This window comes from Tachysurus fulvidraco, chromosome 1, assembly GCF_022655615.1.
Source record: "Tachysurus fulvidraco isolate hzauxx_2018 chromosome 1, HZAU_PFXX_2.0, whole genome shotgun sequence".
Classification (NCBI taxonomy): domain Eukaryota; kingdom Metazoa; phylum Chordata; class Actinopteri; order Siluriformes; family Bagridae; genus Tachysurus; species Tachysurus fulvidraco.
Window position 1 is genome coordinate 35,128,204 of NC_062518.1, and position 27,094 is coordinate 35,155,297.

At 40.2% G+C, this 27,094-nt stretch overlaps 1 protein-coding gene and 1 long non-coding RNA gene across 3 annotated transcripts in view; one reads left to right on the top strand and one right to left on the bottom strand.

Annotated features, from left to right (window-relative positions):
* The window catches only part of plcb3 (phospholipase C, beta 3 (phosphatidylinositol-specific)), a 59,905-nt gene extending 34,287 nt beyond the window's left edge, over positions 1–25,618 (top strand). Inside the window, exons 3-34 of one of the 2 annotated variants that reach the window (XM_027142795.2) lie at positions 4,581–4,649; positions 5,576–5,725; positions 6,122–6,201; positions 6,957–7,010; positions 7,279–7,351; positions 9,770–9,870; positions 10,073–10,239; positions 10,331–10,477; positions 10,883–11,040; positions 12,094–12,176; positions 12,602–12,686; positions 12,925–13,072; positions 13,341–13,442; positions 13,586–13,662; positions 14,026–14,122; positions 14,532–14,616; positions 14,738–14,862; positions 15,198–15,352; positions 15,591–15,752; positions 16,158–16,257; positions 16,603–16,707; positions 16,919–17,016; positions 17,176–17,296; positions 17,476–17,511; positions 17,602–17,711; positions 18,355–18,464; positions 18,557–18,716; positions 19,868–19,944; positions 20,029–20,118; positions 20,381–20,438; positions 21,277–21,363; positions 21,479–25,618. In XM_027142795.2, coding sequence (XP_026998596.1) covers positions 4,581–4,649; positions 5,576–5,725; positions 6,122–6,201; positions 6,957–7,010; positions 7,279–7,351; positions 9,770–9,870; positions 10,073–10,239; positions 10,331–10,477; positions 10,883–11,040; positions 12,094–12,176; positions 12,602–12,686; positions 12,925–13,072; positions 13,341–13,442; positions 13,586–13,662; positions 14,026–14,122; positions 14,532–14,616; positions 14,738–14,862; positions 15,198–15,352; positions 15,591–15,752; positions 16,158–16,257; positions 16,603–16,707; positions 16,919–17,016; positions 17,176–17,296; positions 17,476–17,511; positions 17,602–17,711; positions 18,355–18,464; positions 18,557–18,716; positions 19,868–19,944; positions 20,029–20,118; positions 20,381–20,438; positions 21,277–21,363; positions 21,479–21,754 — 3,546 coding nt within the window. In that variant the 3' untranslated portion in view covers positions 21,755–25,618. The remainder of the gene's footprint in view (positions 1–4,580; positions 4,650–5,575; positions 5,726–6,121; positions 6,202–6,956; positions 7,011–7,278; positions 7,352–9,769; positions 9,871–10,072; positions 10,240–10,330; positions 10,478–10,882; positions 11,041–12,093; positions 12,177–12,601; positions 12,687–12,924; positions 13,073–13,340; positions 13,443–13,585; positions 13,663–14,025; positions 14,123–14,531; positions 14,617–14,737; positions 14,863–15,197; positions 15,353–15,590; positions 15,753–16,157; positions 16,258–16,602; positions 16,708–16,918; positions 17,017–17,175; positions 17,297–17,475; positions 17,512–17,601; positions 17,712–18,354; positions 18,465–18,556; positions 18,717–19,867; positions 19,945–20,028; positions 20,119–20,380; positions 20,439–21,276; positions 21,364–21,478) is intronic. The other variant, XM_027142796.2, reaches the window with a different exon arrangement.
* LOC113640338 lies at positions 763–22,468 on the bottom strand. The gene is made up of 2 exons (XR_007143704.1): positions 22,337–22,468; positions 763–799 (listed from the first exon to the last, which is right to left on the bottom strand). It is a non-coding gene; the product is annotated as an uncharacterized LOC113640338 (long non-coding RNA).
* Positions 25,619–27,094: the final 1,476 nt, after the last annotated feature.

Below are 27,094 nucleotides of genomic sequence, written 5' to 3' on the forward strand. Positions count from 1 at the left end.
TGCTATAATTCTGTTCGCAGCATTGTTTAGGATTTGTTTTTGTCAACCCTGAACAAAAGGTCCAGTCAGAGACACAGGATCAGAGCTTAGAGGGCAAAGAAGAGCCTCAGGCTTTCAGAAGGAGGACGTCACATTCGTCATCCAGGTTACTTACAGCGTTACCCAACACAAGCACACACAGTTTCTTTGTTGCTTACTTATTTTGATCAGATGTCCTTACAGATGCCACCAGCGCACACACACACACACACACACACACTCACACACTCACACAATGCAGGTTGCAGCAAACAGCTCATTTTGATGGCATGTTAGGTTGGAGTTTCCCATACTCATGTTTCACGAGCCTCTTGCCGTTCCTGTTCCTCCATGTCCACTCCCCCATACTGTTCTGATCCAAAACAGGAGTCAGAAAACCGGTTTGTCTTCAGGAGTGAACGATCATGTACTGGCATTAACAGTTAGAGAATAGAGCTTGTCTTCCAAAAGCTCATGCTTCATGGACCAACAAAGCTGGTGGTTTTCATGGCAGTTTACTATTCCTTTATTCAATATCTGTGAAAAATGCAAAGGTATTGTTTAAGTGAGTGCAGTTTACAGTACTGTACAACTTACTGTCTGTCTTCCTCCAGTTGTTCTCGGTGTGTGAAAACACTGTGATAAATAGACTACCAGATTGTTTGACAAGTCAGGGAAGAATACTGTGTGTGTGTGTGTGTGTGTGTGTGTGTGTGTGTGTGTGTGTGTGTGTGTGTGTGTGTGTGTGTGTGTGAGTGTGTGTGTGTGTGTGTGTGTGTGTCTGTTGTTCTCCTGTTCATGCCACCACTTGATATACAGGAAACAGCATTGAGCTGTTAAGAAACATGCCATTGGTAAGAGAGGAATAAAAAAATGTGTGTGTGTGTGTGTGAGTTTGCTGCTCCACTGTAAGAGAGCAGAACATGCAGGCACATGCTGTAACTGGCACACACATGCACGACTGCTCAGCCTACAGAAACACACCGCAAGATATGTGACAAGTCCAGACTCGTACACGCAAAACACAAGGAGATGTACTGTACAACTGGGTCTGTGGTCTCTGCCACAGGAAGAGTGCTGGACTGTTACAGACAGCTCTGATTAGAAAAGAATGACAACACAGTGTCCTGAGGCTGAAGATAAACTGGGCATTCTGCCCGATATGTAACATGTTGATAACATCACGATTTGCTTTAATGACTTATTGTGTTTATCATGATTTGAAATTTACATGCATCCTAAAAATCTGTATATAATCTGTTCCTAATCTTGATTCTGATCAATCAGTATGTAAATGATTTCCATTCAAGGTATCCAGTAAAATTCAAGCTTTGGAATCTATTTTTTTTTCTATGTCTTTTGCAAACTTTTATTTTTTACCCCTTTATTTACATAATGACCCTTATGTGGGGTAAGAAAAGAGTCTGCAGTTTCCGAATCAGAATGAAAAACAACCTGAATTGTGCTCCTAAATTTTTCCAATAAAAGCTAATTATGATCTAAAAAAAAAAAAAAAGCATAGAAGTCTAATGTTCCACCTAAACCCCACGTTTGCTAGCTTCCCTGATGGGATTCTTCTTCTTGTGGTAACATTGCCTCTAATGTCAGATCTGCCTTAAAGCTTCCTACTTGTTATTTTCTAAATATTTTATTGCTGGAAAATTTCTCGCTCTTTTACTCTTTCATCCTTTCATCCTAAATTAACAAAGAATAACAATAAGATGTCAGCGGCTTCTACAGTTAAATTCCTTAGGAGTATAATGTCAGGATTTGACTCTTAAGCAAATTTTAAACATCTTATAGAACTGACTATATAGTATAAGGACAGTTTAGCTTTATAGTGTATGAACGATAAGAGGAGCTGAGTCTCACATCTATCAGTTTACAGTTACGGTAATTCTGACAGGATAAACGCACGTTTCGTTTCATGTAAACGAATATTCGGTAGATTCCGGTTTATGGCATTTAAACAGTTCATTCAGAATCAGCAAACAGAATTAAGTTCATTATAATTAAATGTTACAAATACGCTAAGTGATCCTCTTCCATGTCCACTCCTTGGTGAAGTAATGGAGGGGTTTATGGGCGTGACCAGTAAATGTTTGGGAAAAGTCCTCAAGCTGTTTTTGAGTGTTGTGTTCAGCACTGCGTTTTCATGGTAGCTATTCAGGAATACAGGCAGGTGTACACACTCAAGAGATGTTCACACTGCAAAGAGTGAAGTCTGGATCATTGTGAACTCCTGCGTTATCTTATTACACATTCCACACTAACAATCTAACGTTTCACACTGTACAGTCCTAAACTCTGGGTGCCAACAACCATGACTGGATAAATGCAGTGAGAAAGATCTCTATCGGTGAGAAAAACGTGTTGTGATGCAAATCCTTCTTGGCTTTTTTAAGAAAATAAAGCAAAAACAAAACTGATTTTTCACTAGTGTTTAGTTTCTCTAACTGTACAAAACATTCGATATGTGGCCCTTACTGTTTTATTCCTGATTGGGTGTTTGTTGATAAGCATCTAACTGTTATGTTCCAACACAGGATCGTTTCACACTGTACATGCTTGGCACCGCAATGCTGGTTAACCCTGACATGGTGCTGCTGACTCTGCTTCAGAGAAGTGTTTTATAACACCGGCTAAAGATCAGTGGCAAGAAATGAACAGAATGTGTTCTGAATGAGTGTGAAACGTTCATCTACACGGGGCTAAAAGCAGGGTTTAGACAGACAATAACCCGGGATTAAGCTAAGTGTGAAAAGTCCAGTAATGTAATGTCCTGAATGAATTGCAAAACCAGTTCACTCAGAAGTGCAAAAAGCAAGACTTCACACTTTACCTTTATATAATTAAACTATTCATCAGGTATTTAGGTCATTATGGATCATATTCAGTTTAATCTGAATTAGTTTCATTTTACATGGTTTATTTTTTGTGTACAGAATGCTGCGCTTAATGACTGACAATGAAATGAATAATAAAACTTAATCATAGGATGCAGATTTAATTTTCTTTAACCTTTTGGTTTTTTTGACAATCCATATGTGTTCTACGTGATGCTGGCTTTATGTAAGGGTCCATTAGGCCCTGGGACACCCTCATGTGTTCTAATTGTGTGTCTGAAGTTTGTGTCCATGTCCCTCTAATGTTCAGAATGTGTCCCTGGAATGTATGTCAATGTCCCTCTAATGTTCAGAGTGTATCCATGGAGTTTCTGTCCATGTCTTTCCAGTGTTTTGCATGTGTGTCCATGCCCCCCTAGTGTTTGCCGTGTGTGTCCATGTCCCCCTAGTGTTTGCCGTGTGTGTCCATGTCCCCCTAGTGTTTGCCGTGTGTGTCCATGTCCCCCTAGTGTTTGACATGTGTGTCCATGTCCCCCTAGTGTTTGGCGTGTGTGTCCATGTCCCTCTAGTGTTCATTGTGTCTCCCAGGAGTGTGTGTGCATGTCCTTCTAGGGTCCAGATTGTGTGTCCATATCCCACTTCCCTAGTGGACTCCTATCAGTAACCTCTCACTGGTCACACAAACCCAAGGGAAAATTCAGCTCAACAACTCAATCATATTGGATAGCCAGAGAAAGTTAGTCAGGTTGCCAAATAAGAGAAAATAGAATCTGAATAAAGCAGCAGGAGCAGCGGCACAAAGAGAAGAGCATTTTATTTCAACGATGAAGAGTTCACGAGAGAAAGCAGGACACAAAGGCAGAAAGGATGAAAGAGAAAAAGAGTGAGAAACCAGAGCCGGAGAGTATTTACACTCCTGTTCTGCTTTGTTTACTGTTCCTGTTTATGAGCCACTCTGTGTACAGAGTGCTCAAGCTCAGTTTTCTTCCTCCGCAGTTTTACTAGATTACTGTATTCGGGCTGGAATCTGGTTTGTGAGCAACCCCATGCCATAACCTTTTGTCTGTGAGGTTATGGCGTAGTGCGTTTGTAATTATTGGTCAGTGCTTGGCGAGTCTCTCTACATTTGAATCGCACACTGACGTCTGGATGTGACATCACTCCAGTATTCCAGTGTGGGACTGTGGACGACTAAAAGACTGAGCTAACGGAGATCCTGTTATTGAAATGATCAGAGGAAAAACAGTTTCAAACACGCATGACTGCACAGCTCAGTCTCTCCAGGTCATGCCCTTGCTGGAAATTGGGGCTAATATCTGGTCAATGGTTGCTCATTAATATGTCACACCTTTTTTCATATAACATTGGAGATTTCAGACCAAATTAGCTTTCAGACCAAATTCTCTCCTTTTCCCTTGCTACAAGTCCTCATTATTATGATCCTGTGACAAAATCTCATCTCCACTTTCAGTGTAGAACTTTGCACTTCATATTTAAACGAGGATTCCTTCTCTCCACTTGCTGCCTACTGCGGCAGGGCCGATCTGTTAGGCAGCGTTCAGTGTTTTAACACAAAGTGGACTACACAGCTTTGTTATTCTCTGTCTCGGGTGAATAACAGTGAGACTTGTGTAAAAGCCAGAGTTCAGTGGTGCAGATGGTTTGCGAGTACACTCATGCGATTGTTTATAACGTTCTATTTTCATTTCTCCTCAGGAGGTCGAGATTGTGGACATCAGCCATATCAGAGACACCAGAAGAGGGAAGTTTGCCAAGATACCAAAGGTACTGTGTGTATAAGAGTGTGTGCTTTTGTATTAACCGTTTTATAGCTTTAATGGTGTGTGTGTGTGTGTGTCTGAGAGTCGTTTTATAGCCGTTATGTTTTTAAACCCTGTGTGTAAAAGTGTGTTGTTTCAGCTCTGTGGAATTAAACCTGAATAAATAAGAGCCATATATAATTGTACATACATTCCTTGTCATACCAGCTTGATATTTCTTTAACTAATAAACATAATAAACATCTCACTTCTTCGGGTCATGTTGGACTACAGCGCTTGGTGCCCTGGTGTCCTTAGGACGGTTTATTGGCAGCCATTTTTTAACAAAGTGCTTATGTTTGCAAGATCAGACCTCCAAAGATGACCCACAAAGATCTGTGCCAGGTTTTACAGCCCTTACAGTTAGAGAGAAATATCCCCACTCCATGAGTTTAATTCCAATTTAAACTATACATATTGTCACAAAGCAGCTTTATGTAGATTTATGTCTTTGAAATTTTTAGAGGAGTTTTATGGGAATCTGGGTTCTTCATGGTGACACTGGTTATTGGGGTTTGGGTCAATGCAGTATACATGTGTAGAAGAGGAGAAATAAAACAATGTATTGTAAACAAAGCTGTTTATTCTGTATGGACGTATTGCGAGGAGTCCCAGGATCCGTGTCTTTAGGATTACAGTAGCAGATCTTGGCAGGAATGTGAGTGTTAGGCATAAACAGGTTAACACACACACACACACACACACACACACACACACACACACGCAGAGTAGCCTTCCACTCTTATCATTGCTCCAGCGCTGGTTCAGAGGAAGCCACACTCACTGTGGTGTAACGACTTGCAGGATGTGTGGGGTGTCTCATGTACCCAGTCTATTGCACTGAAGTCACAACCGGACTCTGTGTGTGTGTGTGTGTGCGCGTGTGTGTAGGACCCACGTTTGCGTGATGTGCTGGGCTGTGGAAAAGGAGAGGGCAATCTGGAGGCTACAACTCCGAAGTTAATAACAGTCGTCTACGGCAACGACCTGGTCAACATCTCTTTCCTTAACTTCCAGGCCATGCATGAGGACATTGCCAAGGTAACCACGGCAACCAAACACCACATGCCCCCTCTCTGCGATGGCTGCCAACTGTTTCTTTGTCACGCCTATCTTTTAGTTTCTTGACCACTCTGTCAACTAATATATCTAATGCAATCATTTCTGATTGTAGCGCAAGGCAATTACGGCTACAGAAAAAAACAAAGCCCCAGTCTATAATGATATAAAATTTATAAAGGAAAAACAAGTCATGTAAATAAAATCAATTAGAGCAAGGCAGAACGGACCCGACCAAATGTAATCCTTTTACATCTCACTCAAACTGGTTTATTGTGTGTGTGTGTGTGTGTGTGTGTGTGTATGTGTGTGTATGTATATGTGTGTGTGTATGTATGTGTGTGTGTATGTGTGTGTGTGTGTTTACTCTATCTCCAGGTGTGGACTGAAGAGCTGTTTAAACTTGCCATAAACTTACTGTCCCAAAACGCCTCGCGCAACACCTTCTTACTCAAGGCGTGAGTATTGTGTTAGTGTGTATGTGACTGTGCATGTTTATTGTGTATTTGTGTATGTAGGGATGTAATGAGCTGGCAATCAAGGCAGCAATTAGTCTTTCTCTCTCTAGAGAGATATGTAATTTTGTACATTTATTAGCTATATATATGCAGAAGGTCCTCACAAAGTAATTTGTTGTGTGTGCATGTGCATGTTCCTGTCCTTTTCATTACCAGCTTGCAGCCCATGAGGTTTTCCAGTGTTTTACACATTGTTGTAAATGTATAACACACATCCATCTGTTCTCTCATTCCCCTTTTTTTTTCTTTATTTAACCTCAGAAAGCTTCACTCAAACTCCAGGCCAAAGAAAAAAGAGCTACAGTATAGGCTACTGTCTAATTCTGTCAAATATTTTGGGCTCTGATTTAAAAAAAATAAAAAATGAAGAAGAAGAAGAAGAAGCAAAACTGAAATTGTGAGCTGTGTTACAGTTGCACTCTTGTGATGTGGTCAATCGCTCCTCAGATCCTTATCTCGTGTGTTTATTGTAATTCTGTAAATGTGTGTACTAAAAAATAAAGAATTGCCTACAACGCTTGGTGAAATGTAGGTATTGTGAAGTCTCCTGGCTGATAATTAGGTGGGAAATAAATGTAAATATATTGGTTCTAATGGCACATGAGGGCAGCGTGTGGAGTTTTATTGTAGTGTTTTTGTGAATAAGGTTTATAATTCACATTGCTCATTTTTTCTTTTGTTCTTCCCCAACAAAGATACACCAAGCTAACACTGCAGGTCAACCAAGATGGGAAAATCCCACTAAAGAAGTGAGTATGATCTCACACACACACACACACACACACACACACACACACACACACACACACACACACACACACACACACACACATTCTCACACACACAAATCTGTATTAATTTCACCACATCTTCTTTCATAAAGTCGGTTTTCCTTCTGCTCTTTACTTTTGTTCTCAGTTTAGCTAGTAATGCATGTGCTGTCAAAACAAAGTGTATGCAAATTGCATGAATTGATGTTCCTCGTAATGACTCTGAGTTCTACACTGTCCTTCTCAGTATTCTTAAGATGTTCTCTGACAAGAGGCGAGTGGAGACAGCGCTGGAGCAGTGCAACCTCATGGCTAACAGGGTATTCACTCATTTATATCTCATGCAATTAGGGCTCATGTCTTTCCCCTGGTTAATTAGAAGACATGTATAGCTTCATCGTGTGTGTGTGTGTGAGAGAGAGAGAGATTTTAGTGTACTTCTCTAAACAAACTTTTCTTTGTGAATGTAGATGTCCATGTAATTTTCAAGGTTTAAAATTCCTTATCATCAGAGCCGTGAACATAAAAAAACAACACACCTCAATGTAAGAGTCTGGTCAGCAGCCCTGATAATGACGATAAAGCTGTAGGACATTCACACGGGGAAACTAGATTTCCTCCACTTTTGAAAGTGTTTTTGTGGGAAAAATCTACGTTCTTAAAAACTCTTCATATAAATGTGGACATGGATTCAGTGTCATCTGTTAATCTTGCTGGATAAATGTGTAAAGAAAGGAAACCGTTTAGGAATTGCTGTGATTCGGCCAATAGGCACGAGCACGCTGGCGTTCATGTGCCATTCAATATACAACAGTTTCATTAATAAGACTTTAACATCAAGTAACTGATACTTTGGCCAAATAATTTGTTTAGGTTTGCACCATCAACAGAAATAGACCCAGAAGCAGCTATAGCTGACGAGCTCACAGTGATTTGTTAAAGATGCTCCTGTTAAACATGCTTCTTGTGAAATTGTCTTTTCATCAAGTCAGCAAAAAAAAAACTCAACTGTAGTAACGGTTGCAGTGGGATTGTTGCTAGGACTAGAATTTAACATGCTGAACACAGACGAGTGATGTGATGGACACAGTGAAACTTCCCAGTGTGGTTATATGAAATAGAACACTCTTGGATGTCACTTAAACAAAAAATAAATTAAAAAAATGGTGTACTGGAAATAACTACAGTTTAATTTACTACAACAGCATGTCCTGATACCACAACAATTTATTAATTAAAGAATGATGCATACTTTTTATTAATGTTATTTACTTGTTTTTCCATTTATTTTTATTCATTCAACTTATCTCAGTTAGTCATTTTTGTTCTTCTTTAACACAGAAAAATGGACTTTCTCATGTCTTAAAATTTAATAAATGAATTGTCCGTGAAATCTCCTGCATGTCAACAATCACACTCCACAGTGACCACCACCACCCCCCTCCCCCACCCAAAAAAAAAAACAAAAACAAAAAAAAAACCTGTGGAGCATCGGTCATACTTGATGCTACAGTATCAGTATATCCCTGCTATTAAGGAGTATGTTCACTTCTATCAGAATTCCTTTTCCAGGAAGTATATTTGATGTATACTATTTTGATGACCAACCAGAATTAAGTTTAAGTTTTCTTCAGCAATAAAAAAACAGAAGGCGAAGCAGACATTCTTGGTGCAAATTCTGCATTTTCACTCAGGGTTAAAAGCATGGCATGATATCGATTTATTTTCGATTCCCCACCTGTGCATGCAGAGATGTGTAGACCAGAGGGAAAATCAACACGCATTGATGCAATATTACAGAAAATCTTGAGTGTTTTTTTTTTTTTGAAGCTGATAAACTGGTCACAGTATGATCCAGGACAATGAAATGAACAAACGATGGGATTTGTTTCAGGTTGTCCAGGCAGCTGTGTGTCTTTAGTGCTATAGCGTGCTGCCCTCAGCTGGTGCAAAACAGAATTTCAAAGCAGAGTACAAGTGAAATGATATGGCAAGGGTGAAAAAAGATATGTTGTGAAGCATGCTGTGTTCATGCTGCCCTGATTCATCAATTTATTTTTGTCTGATTTTTGTCTTTAGGCTGGTTGGAATGAAAAAAATGCCGCCACACAAACCTGTTTATTGGCCACTCCTGATATAGGGATTAATATCAAGCTGGCTCTTTGTATACTATAGACTGTTCACACAGGGCAACTAAGAAAGTTTAATTGCTGTGTTATTAATACCTGGATGATGCACTAAAACTTCAAATTGACTTAATGAAGTACAACACCAATCTTTGAAGTTAAAGAGCCAGAGATGATTAAGCGAGAATGTTGCTACACAATGATACAAAGCTACACAATATTTCTGCCGTCTTAGTTTCCTCCGGTCAGTTAGAGAAAGTACAGCAAAATGATCTTGCACCTCAGTTTAGTGCAGAATGTTCTTCCGAAATCAATTCCATTGCTGAAATACTGCATCTGATTTTCAGACAGAGCCTCAGTGTTTAAAGTCTTGACACTGGAATTAGCCAGTAATGCTTGCCTTCATGAGCATCAGGCAACCGCTGTACTTTAAAGATTCGCTGTTGATCAGTTAAAACACCCATTTGACTTTTAGATCAGATAAATCAAATGTGTTTTGTTTTGTTTTTATTTTGGTATTCAAATTAATGCAAAACTGCTTATTTACCGGCACTGACGATGTACAAATACACAACCAAAGTGTTTCAAAGCCATTTGATTTGACTCCCTTAGGCAGATGGGATCAAGCAAGAGGATTTCACCTGGGAAATGTTCCAGAGCTTCCTGAACAAAATGTGCCTGAGGACTGAGATCGACCGCATCTTCATGGAGCTGTGAGTGATGGACAGAGGATGAGAACGTGATTCTGTTCCGCTTGTTTGTTTTAGATTTTATTTATTTAATGGATGATGTATTGAAATGAAAAAGTCATAATTGAAAGTGATGTGCAGGCATTGCAGTTTGATACACTTGAGCCTGATGAAGTGTGTGTGTGTGTTTGTGTGTGCGCGTGTGTGTGTGTGTGTACGCACACAGTGGCTCTAAAGCAAAGCCCTTTCTTACCCTGGATCAGATGATGGACTTTGTCAACCGTAAGCAAAGGGACTCACGGTTGAACGAGGTTCTCTACCCACCCCTCAAGCGAGAGCAGGTACGACAGCTCATGGAAAAATATGAGACTAACCCCCACCAGCTGGAAAGAGGTAAACACACACACTCACTGAAGGACATACATTGGATAATGAGAGGATAATGAGATAATTATAATATAATTGTGTGTGTGTGTGTGTGTAGACCAGATCTCTCTAATGACATTCAGTAAATATCTGGGGGGAGAGGAAAACGCAGTGGTTCCCTCGGAAAGGTTCGACATCATGGACGATATGAACCAGCCGCTCTCTCATTATTTTATCAACTCTTCGCACAACACCTACCTCACAGGTTTGTACACTTCCTGTAAAACATCCTACTTTTTAAATTCCATCATGCTCACAATTACTTGTAAACATCTAAATCCAAAAGAGCATTCTCTGCTCAGTAGGAACTCTTTCATAGTGTGCTGCATGGTGGACATGACTCCTGTGTGGTGTGGGGAAACCTGGGCAAATGGAATGGAAATGTGGAAAATGGCAATATTATTTTTGCAGTTTTCCTGCAAAGGTTTTTCTGGGGAAAAAAGAAGCTTTACAGTGTAACTAAGTTTTGAAAAATAACAGGAGTGAAAACTGTGGAGAGTTTGGAGAGTATCCTTTAAAGAGTGACATCATTTATTTTGTGTGTGTGTGTGTGTGTGTGTGTGTGTGTGTGTGTGTGTGTGTGTGTGTGTGTGTGTGTGTGTGTATGTAGTGGGTCAGTTAACAGGTCTGTCCTCAGTGGAGATGTACAGACAGGTTTTGCTCACCGGTTGCCGGTGTATCGAGCTGGACTGCTGGAAAGGCCGTCCACCCGATGAAGAGCCCATTATAACACACGGCTTCACCATGACAACCGAAATCCCCTTCAAGGTGAAGCCATCTACACCCGAGTAATTCTGTTCATCTCTCTCACCATACTCATCTCCACCCGAGTCATTCTGTTCATCTCTCTCACCATATTCATCTCCACCCGAGTCATTCTGTTCATCTCTCTCACCATACTCATCTCCACCCGAGTCATTCTGTTCATCTCTCTCACCATACTCATCTACACACGAGTAATTCTGTTCATCTCTCTCACCATACTCATCTACACCTGAGTCATTCTGTTCATCTCTCTCACCATACTCATCTACACCTGTCATTCTGTCCATCTCTCTCACCATACTCATCTACACCTGTCATTCTGCTCATCTCTCTCACCATACTCATCTACACCTGAGTCATTCGGTTCATCTCTCTCACCATACTCATCTACACCTGTCATTCTGTCCATCTCTCTTACCATACTCATCTACACCTGTCATTCTGTCCAATTCTCTCACCATACTCATCTACACCCGAGTCATTCTGTTCATCTCTCTCACCATACTCATCTACACCTGTCATTCTGTTCATCTCTCTCACCATACTCATCTACACCCGAGTCATTCTGTTCATCTCTCTCACCATACTCATCTACACCTGTCATTCTGTTCATCTCTCTCACCATACTCATCTACACCCGCGTCATTCTGTTCATCTCTCTCACCATACTCATCTACACCTGTCATTCTGTTCATCTCTCTCACCATACTCATCTACACCTGTCATTCTGTTCATCTCTCTCACCATACTCATCTACACCCGAGTCATTCTGTCCATCTCTCTCACCATACTCTTCTACACCCGAGTCATTCTGTCCATCTCTCTCACCATACTCATTTACACCCGAGTCATTCTGTCCATCTCTCTCACCATACTCATCTACACCCGAGTCATTCTGTCCATCTCTCTCACCATACTCATCTACACCCGAGTCATGCTGTCCATCTCTCTCACCATACTCCTCTATTCCCGAGTTGATCTCTCTAACTCTGTTTCATATTTGTTTGCCTACTTGCAGGTGACATTTTCCCATTTCCACTCTGTGTCTCTCTACAGGAGGTGATTGAAGCCATTGCTGAGAGTGCTTTTAAGACCTCTCCCTACCCCCTCATCCTCTCCTTCGAGAATCATGTTGACTCGTAAGTGTAAATCTCAGACTGTATAGCTGTGAGTGTGTAATCACACAGATAACTGCACAGAAGCTTTTGCACTGGGCAGTTTCTTTCTACCATTAAAATCCTCATTTAATTCTATCAGACAGAAGAAAGAGAGGCTGCTGAGGGGAACAATATAGCGCCATAGCTCTAGGAAATAATGTCATGAACTTTTTCCACATTTCCTATTCTCAGATGTTAGATGTATAAAATGTATAATGTGTCATTGTTTAATTAATTCAAAATAGTTATCAATGGGGAAATGAAGGTGGTGGTTGATGAAATCTCTTGACAACATTGTGTTTTATGTCACACGGTTCCACTGAAGCATTTATTGCTCTTTTTGTCATACACGTTATTGCCCTTCTAACTTCGCCGCACCTTTGTCCCTCTCATTTGTTTATTATCAGCGCACGGCAGCAGGCTAAGATGGCGGAATACTGTCGTTCCATATTCGGTGATGCCTTGCTTATCGATCCTTTAGAGAAATACCCGGTGAGTGCCAGTGCAGAGCAGCTTCCAGCTCGCCTCATGCATTTCTGTTTGCTTTAACACTCTGCCATTGCTTCAGCAGGTGTGTAATCATCATATCGTTCATGATGTTGCCCTAACGTTGTGTAAAACAGAAATGCTTGTGGAAGTGTTCATTGTGGATCTATGCTCATTGCTGAGCGCGAATCAGTTTTTAGCATGGCTAGTGTAATAAAGTTGTACACCGTGTGGCTTGTTGCAGCTGGTCCCAAGTCAGTTGTTGCCCAGTCCTCAGGAGCTGATGGGGAAAATCCTGATAAAGAACAAGAAAAAGCATCACCACGGCACATCTAACGGAGGCAGCGTCAGACGCAAAGAGGGAGCAGACGAGCAGGCCTCGTCTCTCAACGGTGAGCACGTGCTCGGGTGTTAACGCTAGGTTAAATACACGTTAAAGTTTTCACTTCCAAACACTCTCATTCAGAAAGACGCATCCAAAATCATTGTGCTGTTCAGCCATCTGCTCTCCAAATCTTTTACTGATTCCACTTCCATGTTGGCGCTCAGAAGGTTCCATGAACATCTCATTAAAAGAAATCATTGTTTATCATAAATGGCATTTTCTCTCTGATTGTGTCATTTATCCATTTCATACCCATGCATAAAATTTGTGTTTAGATGCTCCATTGCCTGAATTGGAGACAAGCCAGATCATGTCCAATGGGGGTGAGAAGCTTGCAGAGAGGTTGAGCAAAGACAGTGACATGCAGAAGTCTATTGGTGGGTTCATGCGGGATTGACGTGCAGTCTGATCCAATCACAGTGCAGACTAATGTCAGGCTGGTGTCATTATGTAGCACATGCATCGTTAATCTTGTTTGTATTTGTTGTTTTTTTATGTTGATTTACTTATTGTAATGTAGATCGGGGGGATGGAGATAGTGATGAAGAGGAGGAGGAAGAGCCAGTGGCAGACCCCAAAAAGCACCAATCAGATGAGGCAAGTCAGATCACCCTTCTCTCTCTCTCTCTCTCTCTCTCTCTCTCTCTCTCTCTCTCTCTCTCTCTCTCTCTCTCTCTCTCTCTCTATTCTTTTTGTTTTCTTCTTTGTCTGCTATCCTCTGCTTCTCTTCATCTTAGTTAGAAAATCAAACATTAGCCGGATATTTTTCCGTAAAATCTAAACAGCAGGTTAGCATGTATGGTGTCACTTCATTTTTCTTTATGTTCCAAATAATTTTATGATCAATATTAATTTTTTTGTTATTATTTAATCATATAATGAATTTTTTAATGGTTATATTTGATATACCCTCTTCATATTTTACCAGAATAATATGAATAATATCACCTACTTCTGCAGGGAACAGCATACAGTGAAGTCAATGCTACTGAAGAGATGTCCACATTGGTCAACTACATTGAACCAGTCAAATTCAAAACTTTTGAATTGGCAGCCAGTGAGTGTTGATGTGTATTATGTGAGTGAGCGTGTGCGTGCGCATGACTGCGTGAGTGTGTCTTTGAACATGCTTTCATCAGAGTGTGTGTGTGTGCGTGTGCGTGTGTGTGCGTGTGCGTGTGTGTGCGTGTGTGTGTGTGTGAATGTGTAAACATGCTTTCATCTGTGTGTGTGTAAACATGCTTTCGTGTGGATGGGTGTGTGCGAGCGTGTGTGCACATGCTTTCATCTGTGTGTGTGTGTGTGTGTGTGTGGACATGCCTTCCTCTGTGTGTGTGTACCTTGCTAAAAATGTGTGTGCTTGTGTTATCAGAGCTCCTCTGTGGTGTAATGATCTCAGATGTAGTATATGACATAATGTAATATTAATGATCATACTGATTCATTTTTTTATTTTATGTTGTTAGAAAGGTCCAAGTTTTTTGAAATGTCATCCTTTGTGGAGACCAAAGGCATGGACATACTGAAGAATTCCCCCATTGAATTTGTGGAGTATCCTTTCCATACGTGATCCGAGGAGATTTCTTCATATTCATCTAGTGTATTGTGTTATGATCATTATTTATGTCTCTGTGAGCATGCACGTTTGTTTTCCTGAACAGTTTGTGTTCAGATACAATAAGAAGCAGTTGAGTCGGATCTATCCCAAAGGCACTCGTGTGGATTCCAGTAACTACATGCCCCAACTCTTCTGGAATGTAGGCTGCCAGATGGTGGCGCTAAACTTCCAGACTCTTGGTGAGTCCGGCTCATTCGTGGTAATTTATAGACTCCTCATATATATATATATGAATATATATATATATATATATATATATATATATGCCTATAAATAATTTATCTCTGTCTATGTAAAGCACCTTGTGGACCTGACCATCATACAATCTGAAGCTTCTGTCTAAGAGAGAGATCTTAGTCGTGTTCTTGTCTGTTAGTTAGTTAATTCTGCTGGTTGTTAAATCAATTTGTTTGTTTTTTATGGATTTGTTTGTTAGTTAGAATGTTTTGTAGTTTGTTGCTGCATTTAGATCATAAACTCTTATACAGAATAACTTTTATGTGGTTGATTTTAGATCTACCCATGCAGCTAAACCTGGGGGTGTTCGAGTATAACAGCCGCAGTGGCTACCTGCTCAAGCCCGAGTTCATGAGGCGCACAGACAAACACTTTGACCCCTTCACTGAGAACATAGTGGATGGCATTGTGGCTAACACTGTCAAGATCAAGGTAGTGTAATGTGTGTGTCCGTGCATGTGCGTGTGGTTGTGTGCGTTTGTGTGTCTGTGCATGTTTGTGTGTGTCTCTGTGTATGTGTGCGTCTCTGTGTGCGTATCCACACGTGTGTGTGTGTGTGTGTTTGTGTGTGCGTATCCACACGTGTGTGTGTCTGTGTGTGTGTATCCACACTTGTGTGTGTGTCTATGTTGTGTTTATGTAAATTCATATTAATGTTTTTTTTTTTTAGATTTTGTCTGGTCAGTTTCTGACCGATAAGAAGGTGGGAGTGTATGTTGAAGTCGACATGTTTGGGCTTCCTACTGACACCAAAAGGAAGTACCGCACCAAAACTTCTAATAACAACTCAATGGACCCCGTGTGGGAGGAAGAGCCTTTCGTCTTTCTTAAGGTCAGATGATTGCAGATATCCTAATGTGTTTTTCATGTCTTTATGAATTAGAGCTTTGATCTTGCATCACGTCATTGTAATGTTGGTCTTTACATTAATTCAGATCCTAAAGGTTTACAATATAGAAGTTGATGAAGTTTACATTGTTGGTTCTGAGCATCCCATGAATCCCATCGTGAAGCCATGATGCAACAATTAATCCTTTTTCATAACCAAACTCTAATACAGCAATACAATCACAATGCTGTTTTTATATATGTTGTTTAAACCCAACTTTAATTATGCACAGGAATGTATGATTATTTATGTTAGAATTTAGACATATCTCTCTCTCTCTCTCTCTCTCTCTCTCTCTCTCTCTCTCTCTCTCTCTCTCTCTCTCTCTCTCTCTCTCTCTGTATGTAGGTGGTGTTGCCCACACTAGCCTCATTAAGAGTAGCTCTCTTTGAAGAGAACGGGAAGTTCATAGGCCATCGGATCTTACCAGTAGTGGCTTTACGTCCAGGTCAGTACAAGGCTTGCAACAAATAAGTGGCAATACTTCTTTCAAACACTTACCAGTGGTGGTTTAATAGTAGTTAAGGCTCTGTTGTTCCCCTGAGCAAGGCCGTTAACCCTGCCTGCCCAGGACTACTATATCGTGGCTGACCCTGTGCTCTGACCTCAACCTTTTAACAAGCTGGGATATGCAGAAGAAAAGAGTTTTGCTGTAATGAATACATGTCGGCTGTTCAAGGCTTAAGATGGACATTACACTGGACCTTGTTTGTTTTAGAGTAGATGATGTATCTTAATAGCATAAAATCTGTTCCACACAAAAAAAAACTGTGTGTGTGTGTGTGTTTTACAGGATACCATTACATTAATCTGAAGAATGAGCTCAATCAGCCGCTCCTGCTTGCCACTCTCTTTGTATACACCGAAGTTCAGGACTACATTCCAAACGAGCATCAAGGTGAAACCGGACGCCTTCTCCCTCATATTTACATTTACAGCATTTAGCAGACCCCCTTAGCCAGAGTGACCTTATAATTAATTTTGTTCAATATATAAAATAAACCTCATCTTTTTTTTGTTTTATTACATTAATGTCAGCTCAAATCCAGTGCAGTAACACAAAACGTTTCTCTTATTACACATGGACTGCTTCGTGTGTGTGTGTTTAGAGTATGCTGAGGCTCTGACCAATCCAATCAAACATGTGCTGGATCAGCGAGAGAGGCAGCTGGCTGTGTTCATGGAGGATAACAATGAGGTTAGTAAGGTGTGTAACGATATTTGATTAACATTATTATAATTGAAACCGAAACTGAAACATGTCCCTTGTCTTATCTGCTGTGTTTGTGTGTGTGTGTGTGTGTGTGTGTGTGTGTGTGTGTGTGTGTGTGACTGTGTGTGTACACGTATGTGTGTGTTCTCGAAGCGAGTCCATGACAAGCCAGATGAGAAACTAGATTTCACCCCTATGCCCACTCCTGTGTGCCAGTTCCCCTTGCCCTCGCCGCCCCTCCCACCTGTGGTGGCTGAAGTATTGACCGCCCCAGGTAAATTAAACACAATAAGAACAATAAAAACCCACAGCTCTCACTCACCTCTCATGGCATATTCTGAGATAAATCCATGTTGAGTAAGTTGTCTGTGTACATGCATATGTGGGCATGTCTGACATGACATCATGCTTGTGTACTGAGTGACCTGCTTCTCATTGTGTGTAATATTTTAGCTCAGAAAGAAGACCTGATCCTCAATATATTAGCAGGTAGGGCATCATCATCATCATCATCATCATCATCAACAAACTCACATTACTCAACCAGATCAGATTTGAACATGTGTGTTTGTATTACAGTGATCGATCCCCAGTCTATTGAAGAGCTGAAGCAGAACAAGTCCTATGTAAAGTTGTTGAAGAAACAATGCAAAGAACTGAAGGAGCTTCGCAAGAAGCACCTTAAGAAGGTACACACACACTTTTACACTTAGTGGTACTTAAAATATACACTTTTAATACAAAATACTAGATTTCCTCTGCAGTTTGATGATTAAGATTTTGCTATTTTGGTGTCTTAGGCATGTTTGCAGTTGGTTATGGGATTTAGTCTGCAGTCGTAAGCAGCAGTTGTCTTAACAGTCATCATTATTTGGGATGATGATGATGATGATTATATTGGTCTGTTTGACCTGTCTATCCCCTCTATCCAATTTTATTGAAATAAATATTTAGGGCTGTTAAGGTTAGGTTCAGTCCTAAATAACTCCACTATATGTATCAGAGTTTGCAGTACATAGTGTACTGTATGGTTAAGATTTATCACACTTCAGATTTAGTCCAGCCTCTATTAAAGGTTTGTTGGATGTTATTGTCACCACTACACACACAACAGTGCCCATTTTAAAACATTTAATTACATAAAGTATCGTTATAAAGTCATAAATGAAAGTACTTCTAACCTTTTGTTTCATTTTCCTGTCATTGTGAGATTAAGTGGACATGTTCTATGTTTAATCAAACAGTGCAGTGGGTTTTTATTTTGTTTTAGTTTGTTAGGAACAGCATTCTATAGCAGTCACGTTGCATGTGTATGTGGTCTGTGTGTGTTAGGTGTGGGCCCTCAGCAAGGAGCAGAAGACGAGGTGTAACAAGCTGAACTCCGACATCCAGAGACGCAAGAGTCAAGCGGAGAAAAAGCTGCGGCTCAGCGTGAAGAAAAAGTACGGGGGAAATAAAGACAGTCTAAGCAGTTTCAATGCATGAACTTCATGAAATATTTACTTTGCGTGTGTGTGTGTGTGTGTGTTGACAGTGAGCCTGAGGAGCCTGTGAGGACTGAGCTGAGTGCTCTGGAGGTGGAGCTGGAGAATCGGACAGTGCAGCTGAGAGAGTGGCAGATGAAGGAGCTGCTTGACCTGCGAAAGGTACAACACCAGTTGGAAAGAGAAAAGAAGTATGCTCATCTTGAAGAGGTACTACACACACACACAAACACAGACTAGTGCTTCATATTTACATTTACACCATTTCACAGTTGCCTTTCTCCAGAGCGACTATCAGAAATGTTTTGCAGTCTGTCTCAGTAACATCCTCGCTCTCGTACACTCGATCACTGACTAACGCAAACAACAAACGTAAGAACACAAAATAGTCGAGGGATTGTTTTAAATAGAGTAACTATGCTAATTTAAGTGCTTGGTGAAGAGGGAGGATTTTAGTCTTTATTTGAAGACAATCAGTGACTCAGTTATTCAGACATTTTAGGCCAGGCTATGTTTATTCCACTGCTTGTGTTGCAGTATAGAGAATAGTCTTGGGGTGTGTGAGTGCGTGTGTGTGAGTGCGTGTGTGTGAGTGCATGTGTTTGTCTGTGTGTTTGTGTGTGTGTTTGTGTGTGTGTGTGAGTGCGTGCGTGTGTGTGTGAGTGCGTGTGTGTATGTGTGTGTTTGTCTGTGTTTGTGTGAGTGCGTGTGTATGTGTGTGTGTGTGTTTGTGTGTGAGTGCGTGCGGGTCTGTGTTTGTGAGTGCGTGAGTGTGTGTGTGTGTGTTTGTGTGTGTGTGTGTGTGTGTGTGTATGTGTGTGTATGTTTGTGTGTGTGTGTGAGTGTGTGTGTATGTATGTGCGTTTGTGTGTGTGTGTGTGTTTGTATGTGTGTGTGTGTGTATGTTTGTGTATGAGTGTGTGTGTATGTGTGTGTGTGTGTGTGTGTTTGTGTGTGTGTTTGTGTGTGTGTGTGTGTGTGTGTGTGTGTGTGTGTGTGTGTGTGTGTGTGTTTGTGTGTGTGTGTGTGTGTGTGTGTGTGTGTGTGTGTGTGTGTTTGTATGTGTGCATGTGTGTGTGTGTGTGTGTGTGTGTGTATGTGTGTGTGTGTGTGTGTTGATGGTGGGTCTGTTTATTTGTCATTTTCTCACTTTTTTGCTTTTCGACATAGACGGAATACTTTTGGTTGAGATGCATGCAAATGATACTTACATTTCAGTTTAGGAAAGCTTGTTGTTTGGTAGAAGTGAGCAAGATCTTAAATGACTTCACTGACATGAATTTTATTATTTTTTTGTAACTACAGCGTGTTAAAATAGAATTGATTGTAAGCTGAACTGTTTTTGTCTTGCTCCTTCACAGTCCTTTAAGAAACTAAGAGGAGTTGCTGAGGAATGCCAGATAGATCAGATCAAGAAACTCAAGGACATATGTGACAAGTAAGCCTCTCTCTCTCTCTCTCTCTCTCTCTCTCTTTTGTTTGTATACCTGTGTAACTTTTACTGCATCATGTCTTTCCCTAGAGAGAAGAAGGAGTTGCAGAAGATTTTAGACAGAAAAAGGCAGAACAGCATCATAGAAGCTAAAAAGGGGGATAAAGAGAAGGCTGAGTCGTGAGTAAATTCTCTCTGTAAACAAATCTCCAGTTCTCCACGTCTCTCAGACAAGTTGTTATTCTGTTATGTGAAGTTATACATCCAGCTGTCTCCTAAAATATGTTCGTATTAAATAAATAAAGTCAGACAAAGAAAGGAGAGTTTGACTGAGCTATAGTCATCTCACGCTCCATCAATATACTGCCATAATTCTAACTCTCTCTCTCACACACACTCTCCCTCTTTCTCTCTGTCTTGCTCCCTCTCTCTCTGTCTCAAGGGAAGTGAACGAGATAAATAAAAAACATATCCAGGACTCGGTGAACTCACTGCGCAAGGTGAGTGTTTCATAGATTTCAAATCAAGTCCCTTGACAAAGAAGAAACCTCTCTCTCTCTCTCTCACTCTCTCTCTCGCTCTATCTCACCTTGCTGTTACAGATATAAATGTACTGCACATAGGTGATGGCGATAGAGGTAACGTTTTATTACGAGGGTTTGTTTATATCAAAATATTATACAAAAATTGTACACATCCTGTTTTTAATAAAAAGCTGAAAATGAGAATGCAAAGATCTGTGACTTACATTTAAAGCTGATCATCAGTTATTATTTTTGGCTGGTAAACTGCAAGGAAACAAAGCAGATGAACCAAAAAGGGACAGGCCTGAGGAGGTGGTGACAAAATTGTTCACTGATTCTTATGTAGTCCATAAACGGGAGAACAAAACTGAATTAATAATCATTTCCTAACCAGCTCTTTGTTTCAATTTGCATTCTTATGTAGATTTGAGTGACACACTTTTTATTTATGCAGAATCTCAGTGTGATGCTCTGATTTATACTTTAGACAGATCCCTAGTCACACATGTCAGAATGGCATAATAACAGTAGAGCTACAGTCGAGCTGCAGTCAAGCTACAGCACCTTTCTGAAACTTTACTATTGTCCCCATACCGTCACTGTTCACATGAGCATGAAAGCTGCAAGAATAAAAAAAAAATTTAAAAAAAGCCAGCCAAACTCTCATGTGTCACAACTTCATGCTTGTGTCAGTTTTAAAGTCATGCTTCAATGTTACTACGTCCCACTCCACAAATTCCTACCACTGGTTTTTCAGCCATCAATGCTGGAATTTAATCTTTAGCTTTTTTTTTTTTATTATTATTATTTATAGTTGGATGAAACTCAGGAGAAGCGTCAAGAGAAGCTGAAGAACCAGCAGAGAGAAATCTTACAGAAAATAGAAGAGGAGCAACCACTGGTCTGTCCTTCTGTTCTTTTATGCACACACACGCGCACACACTTATTGCTCTCCTCTTTGGCTTATTGTTTTTTCTCATTTCCATCCCTCATGCTGACTGTATTTCTCGCTGCAGCACCGGCTGCGTTTGGAACATGACTGCGACGCCGAGCTCGAGCGCTTACCCGAGGAGATCTGTCGATACCTACAGGGTGAGCTAGAGAGCAAAGGCCTGCGCAGCGACGCCCTGTTCAGCCAAGACAGTGCCGGCTCAGGCCCACCCTCCAACTGCAGCACTCCTTCTTTCAACTCTCCCAATCACAACTCGAGCATGGACAACAGCATGGCCTCGCTGGACAACTCCTCATCCTCCAGCACCATCACGTCCGAATCGGAGCTCACGGCCATTTAAATCCTACCTGATCATCGTATCGCTTTGTCCTCTCATGCCATTCTCCCTGGATCCTGGTGATAGAAGTAGTATTACAGTTTAAAAGCTTTTAAAGGATTTCAGTAGCTTTATTTTTCCCATGCCCCTTTTAAAGTCTGCTTTTATTTCCTCTTCAATGATTTATTTATATATATATATATATATATATATATATATATATATATATATATATATATATATATATATATATATATACTTATGTCTGTGTTAAGCACTTGTGGAATGGAGGGATTTTTTTAAACAAGAGACTCTTTATTTATTTCTGTGGTATGATATGAGGGAGTTAGATGTTTAACTGTAGTGCTCTGCCTTGTCCAGCAGGTGGCAGTGTAACTTTAGTGGTGTAGAGTGAGTTTAGTGACTGGGCGATACGAACGCAAGGCGTAATCTGAATGGTACTTGTTTACATAATAATGCACAGATGGGCAATCCTATAAGCCAGACCATCATCTCTCCTCCCTACGGGGCTATAAAGTTAATTCCCACTGCATATTTCTGCAGCATTCGAAATACATCAACGTAATTGTTATTGTGTGTGCACACGTGTGTGTGTGTGTGTGTGTGTGTGTGTGTGTGTTAGAAGCAAGAAAAAGATTAGATGTGATGAATATTGTTTTTTGTTTTCCCAGTAATGCAGAGTTCCCCCTCCCCCTGTCCCCCATCTCCCCCTCATCCACCTCCCCCCCCCCCCCCCCCATGCCCCCTCTCCTTCCCTACAGCCTTGAGTGTGTGGTGTGGCTTAATCTAATCCCTGCTCTAATTCTGTGTGTAATTGGTGTGCCAGTCCCATGCACTGCATATCCAAAACCACTACTGTTCAGGAAACTGGACACGGTTCTATTGTTCATGTCGTCTATTCACACTCTGGATGTGTTAATTCTGTCGCTCTGGTTACTAGAATGTGAAACTATAAGAGTGTGTGGTCTCAGCGGTCAGGTCTAGCCAAAGCAATCGCCACATATACCCAAACATACAGGCTGTGCAAACTTTTCTCTTTTAGGTTTTGTTTCAAAATGTGGAAATCTGATTGTTACTACATCGTCATTACACTTTCTTCTTCTTGCCAGCAACTCAAGGAAGCCCCAGAGGTTGCATTTCCTCATTTGTGAATGGAAACAAGGTCGCTGGTTCGGGCAAATGACTTCTTAATATCACACTTTTTGGATGGAGTTGGGTTGTTTGTCTTAAAGGGAAATAATGTACCAGTAGACTACAAAATCCCAAATGCAGCAAGACAAAATATAGAAGCTTTAACACACACGTTTTAGAAAACGAGGGATACATCAATCCGACACGGGGCTGATATTAGCTCCAGCCGATGGATAAGTATTGAATCGGATTTGACATGCTTCCCAGTCTGTTCCCCTTGCTTTTATTTTGTGCTCCATCGTGCCCTGCTGAGTTTCGCATCACATTGCAGCAGATACTATTTTTTTCAGGATGTCAGCTTGGTTACTTGGAGCATGCTAATGTCAGATTGGTCCTAAATCGATGTGAAAATGAGAAACGGCATATTACGTGCATCCTAAAAGAAAATGAGAAGAAATCCAAAAAGGCTCGTGCTGACACATTGTTCGCACATTTCTTTTAGGTTATGTCACAAATTGTGGAAATCTGATTATTACTTCATCTTATTTACACTTTCTTCTTCTTGCCAGCAATTCAAGGAAGCCCCAGAGGTTGCATTTCCTCATTTGTGAATGGAAACGAGGTCGCTGGTTAAAATCACACTTTTTTGGATGGAGTTGGGTTGTTTGTCGTAAAGGGAAAAAAAAAAAAAAAAAAAAAAAGAGAGAAACGGCAAATGTGCATCCTAAAAGAAAAACTATTCAAATGAGAAGAAATTCAAAAAAGGCTCATGTTAGTTCATGCTTCGCATTGTCTCTCTAACTGAGCCTGTTTCAAGCCAGTCTCATTCACTCCATTCTTTCCTCTCGTCTTTGTTCTGACTCCTGGGCACATGGCTGAGCTCCAGCGAGCTCTCCAGGCTGGCAATTCCACTTGACCCACTGTACCAAAGGCAAAAACATGCTGCTCCATTGCTTTTTAATCACAATCTTATAAGCTCATGTAATACAGAGACACAATGATATGGGGTGCTAATGGAGCACTCACACACTTCATTATGAGCAATGATTAGCATATTGCAGCGTGTGTGATTGTAAGTGTGTAGTTAGCTCAGTTAGTTTTAGTAGCTGTAACCTGGTCTGTTTGATTGGGATGGCAAATAATGTGGAGTAAATAATGTGGATGAAGACTGAGGTGGAAACCGCAGAAAGGACATAAAACCTGTGCCAAAACAAACTAGCGGATCAGATGACCCCGGACAGGGAACACCCGAAGGACGACGACGACATCATCATTAAACATTGTAGCTGAAAGCAAATCAGAGATGCTGTTCTCTGATCGGTGCAGAGTTGGGACGATGCAGGCACACAGAGAGGGGAAAACTCTGAGATCTTGTCTCAACTTGTAAATTTTAAAGAATATAGAGGGTACGATGTGTGTGTATGTGTGCGTGTGTGTGAGAGAGAGAATGGATGAGGATGTGGTGGAGCACTTAAGCTCTACAAACCAACTGAGACCTTTATTATATTAGCATAGAGTGTTTAAAGCTTTACGATTTTATGCAGGAGCAGTGGGACTTCTTATACAGTGCTGTCTAATGATGTACAATAAGGACCGTTGTTGTACATGTCGATAATATCGAAATGTTTGATTTGTGTGTATGATACGGTGTAGACAAGGGTTATGTCATGTCAGAATTAGTGAAATATCAATAAATTATGGTGTATCTGGATCATATTAATCACCCGCATGTAGTTTTATGTGTATTCTACTACTGACTAGAGTTGGAATTAAGGCTAATGTCAGCTGTGTGTCTGTGTTGTGTCCTTGTGCATGTGTTTTCATATGTGATTGGGAACTTCATGGGATGTAAAAGATGTCTGACATCTATGGGTTTGTCCCTGACCTTCCACATACACACACATAATTTCCTCAACTCCCCAAACTGTCGTTTGCTGCCTGTCTGTCTGTCTGTCTAAGAAAGAACACCTCGTTATGAGCACTCGAACATGCTCATTAAACTGTTTTTAATCATTTGACGCATTTTGTCTCGAGTCGTACGTGGCGTGGCTGATCTTCATCCTTTAAACTCGGTCCTCTCTTCACCTCACCTCTGTATTGAACTATGCTATTGACACTAACGTGAGCATCTTTTTCTTACAAAGTGAGGACCTTGTAAATCTTTTCCATTTTTATATACTATGACAGTTCCCTAAAATCGTTCATACTCATATTGACATATTTACCCATGTCCTCATTGGTGCACTTTTTCTTTTTTTTTTAGATCTTTTATGTTTTAGATATTACAAGTAAATTTTTAGATTATTCTTTAGCTACAGGTACAGTAGGTGGTACAGTGTGCAAGTTCAAGTAAATAAGTTTGTCCAATGATTCCTTTGTTTTAAGGAGGGCAGGGGTTGAGTAATACTGTGGCATTATATATGTCGGCTGAAGTTTGATGCCACAGCGCATTCAGCTTGTGTGGTGAATAGAAACACATTGCCAAGGGCTAATTTTATTTCGCCTCAAGTTGCAGCTTTAACCAAGTATATATGGGGTTTTTTTTTTTTTTTTGCTTTTCCTTCTCTCTCTCTTTCTCTATAGTTCTGTATCTTTCTTACTGAAACACTGTATTTTTAGAGAAAGTACTGCTCTGCCTTGTGAAAGGAAAAATCATGTCTATGGATGTAATTTTTTTTGCCTCAATAAACGATACATTTATCTGTACATTCAATAAAAACAAATTTTGTCAAGACATTAAGTTTTCCTTGCATGTTTCACTTCTTGTTATTTTTAACTTAAAAGTAAGTCATGAAATCTTGCAGGTTTCCCTTCAGCCAACTGGAAGGTCTGATTGTGTAGCCGAGGCTTCGGTTATCTCTGATGACAGAGCTGTAAACATTTACATTTACATTCGAGGCATTTAGCAGACACCCTTATCCAGAGCATCTTACATTTATTTCAGTTTATACAGCTGAGCAATTGAGTGTTAAGGGCCTTGCTCAGGGGCCCAGCAGTGGCAGCTTGGTGAACCTTGGTTTCAAACTTATGACCTTCCCATCAGTAATCAATACCATAACTACTGAGCTACCACATCCCCTAAACACATGGCAATCTGACAAATTTTATTATTTGCTGTTGTTATATTGGTCCAAATTTTCATGCTACCAACACTGACATCTTACTTTGTTATAAAAAAAAAAAAAAAAAAAAAAAGGATAACTGTTTCATTTAGAAAGTGAATCTCTAGAATATTCTTTATGTTGAGTGATGATCATTAATGACAGACAGGTGTGTAGCAATTGTTATATATCAAAATAATCTCATAATCAACTTGAGATATTTATTATGTAGTTATTAATTTATAGTTTCTATGAAGTGGAGATAAAGAGGTGCATAGAGAATAACCTGACTGAGGTTTTTTGTTTGTTTGCTTTTGACGCTTGCCTTTGAGAGCAGGAGCTCAGACATTATCTAGAATACCAAAGTGAACAAGGAATGTACAAAACATTATATTATATTACTACAAAAACAACTAAGCATAAGCTATAACTTAATAAAGTTGCTACAGCTATCTGTGTGCTTAGCTTCTTGTTTTGACTTGCTACAGTGAACAACCTCAGTGTCCTTACTGAGCAACATGAGCAAAGCTAGCCAAAGAGCTAAACCCACTGTTAGCAGTAAAGCAGTTAGCTTAGCAAAGGTTAGCTCTCCAGCAGCAGTCCAATAAATAGCTAGATATTTTGAGGCTTTTATCATACGATTAAAAATAAGTATTAGCATCTAGCATAAGTAACTGATTGTAAACCTGTAGCCAGGTTAGCTAAAAGGTGCTTTACACAGTGGAAATAATAGGTGATTTAATTGGGGGCAAAAAAAAGTACACAGTTCAATTGTTGTTGTTTTTTTTTAATTTAATCAATTAAATTATTTTTTAAACCCAGGTGCAGGTAGTCTCTTTACTGATTTACAGAATATTTTCACAGGTTATATAGTGATGAAATAAAACAACAAAATGATTAAAACAAGAATTTTCTAGATTTTATTTAACACTTAATAATATATATATATATATAGTTGTCAGGACTCAGCCCGGACTTTTGGGCATGTACCTTTGTTTATGTTTCTCGTCACGTGTCTGTCCCGCCTTCATCTGCCCCTCCCTGTCTCCACACCTGTTCCTAATCGTGTCTCATTGTCTTTTGTGTTTAACTGTGCCGCGTTGCCTTGTGC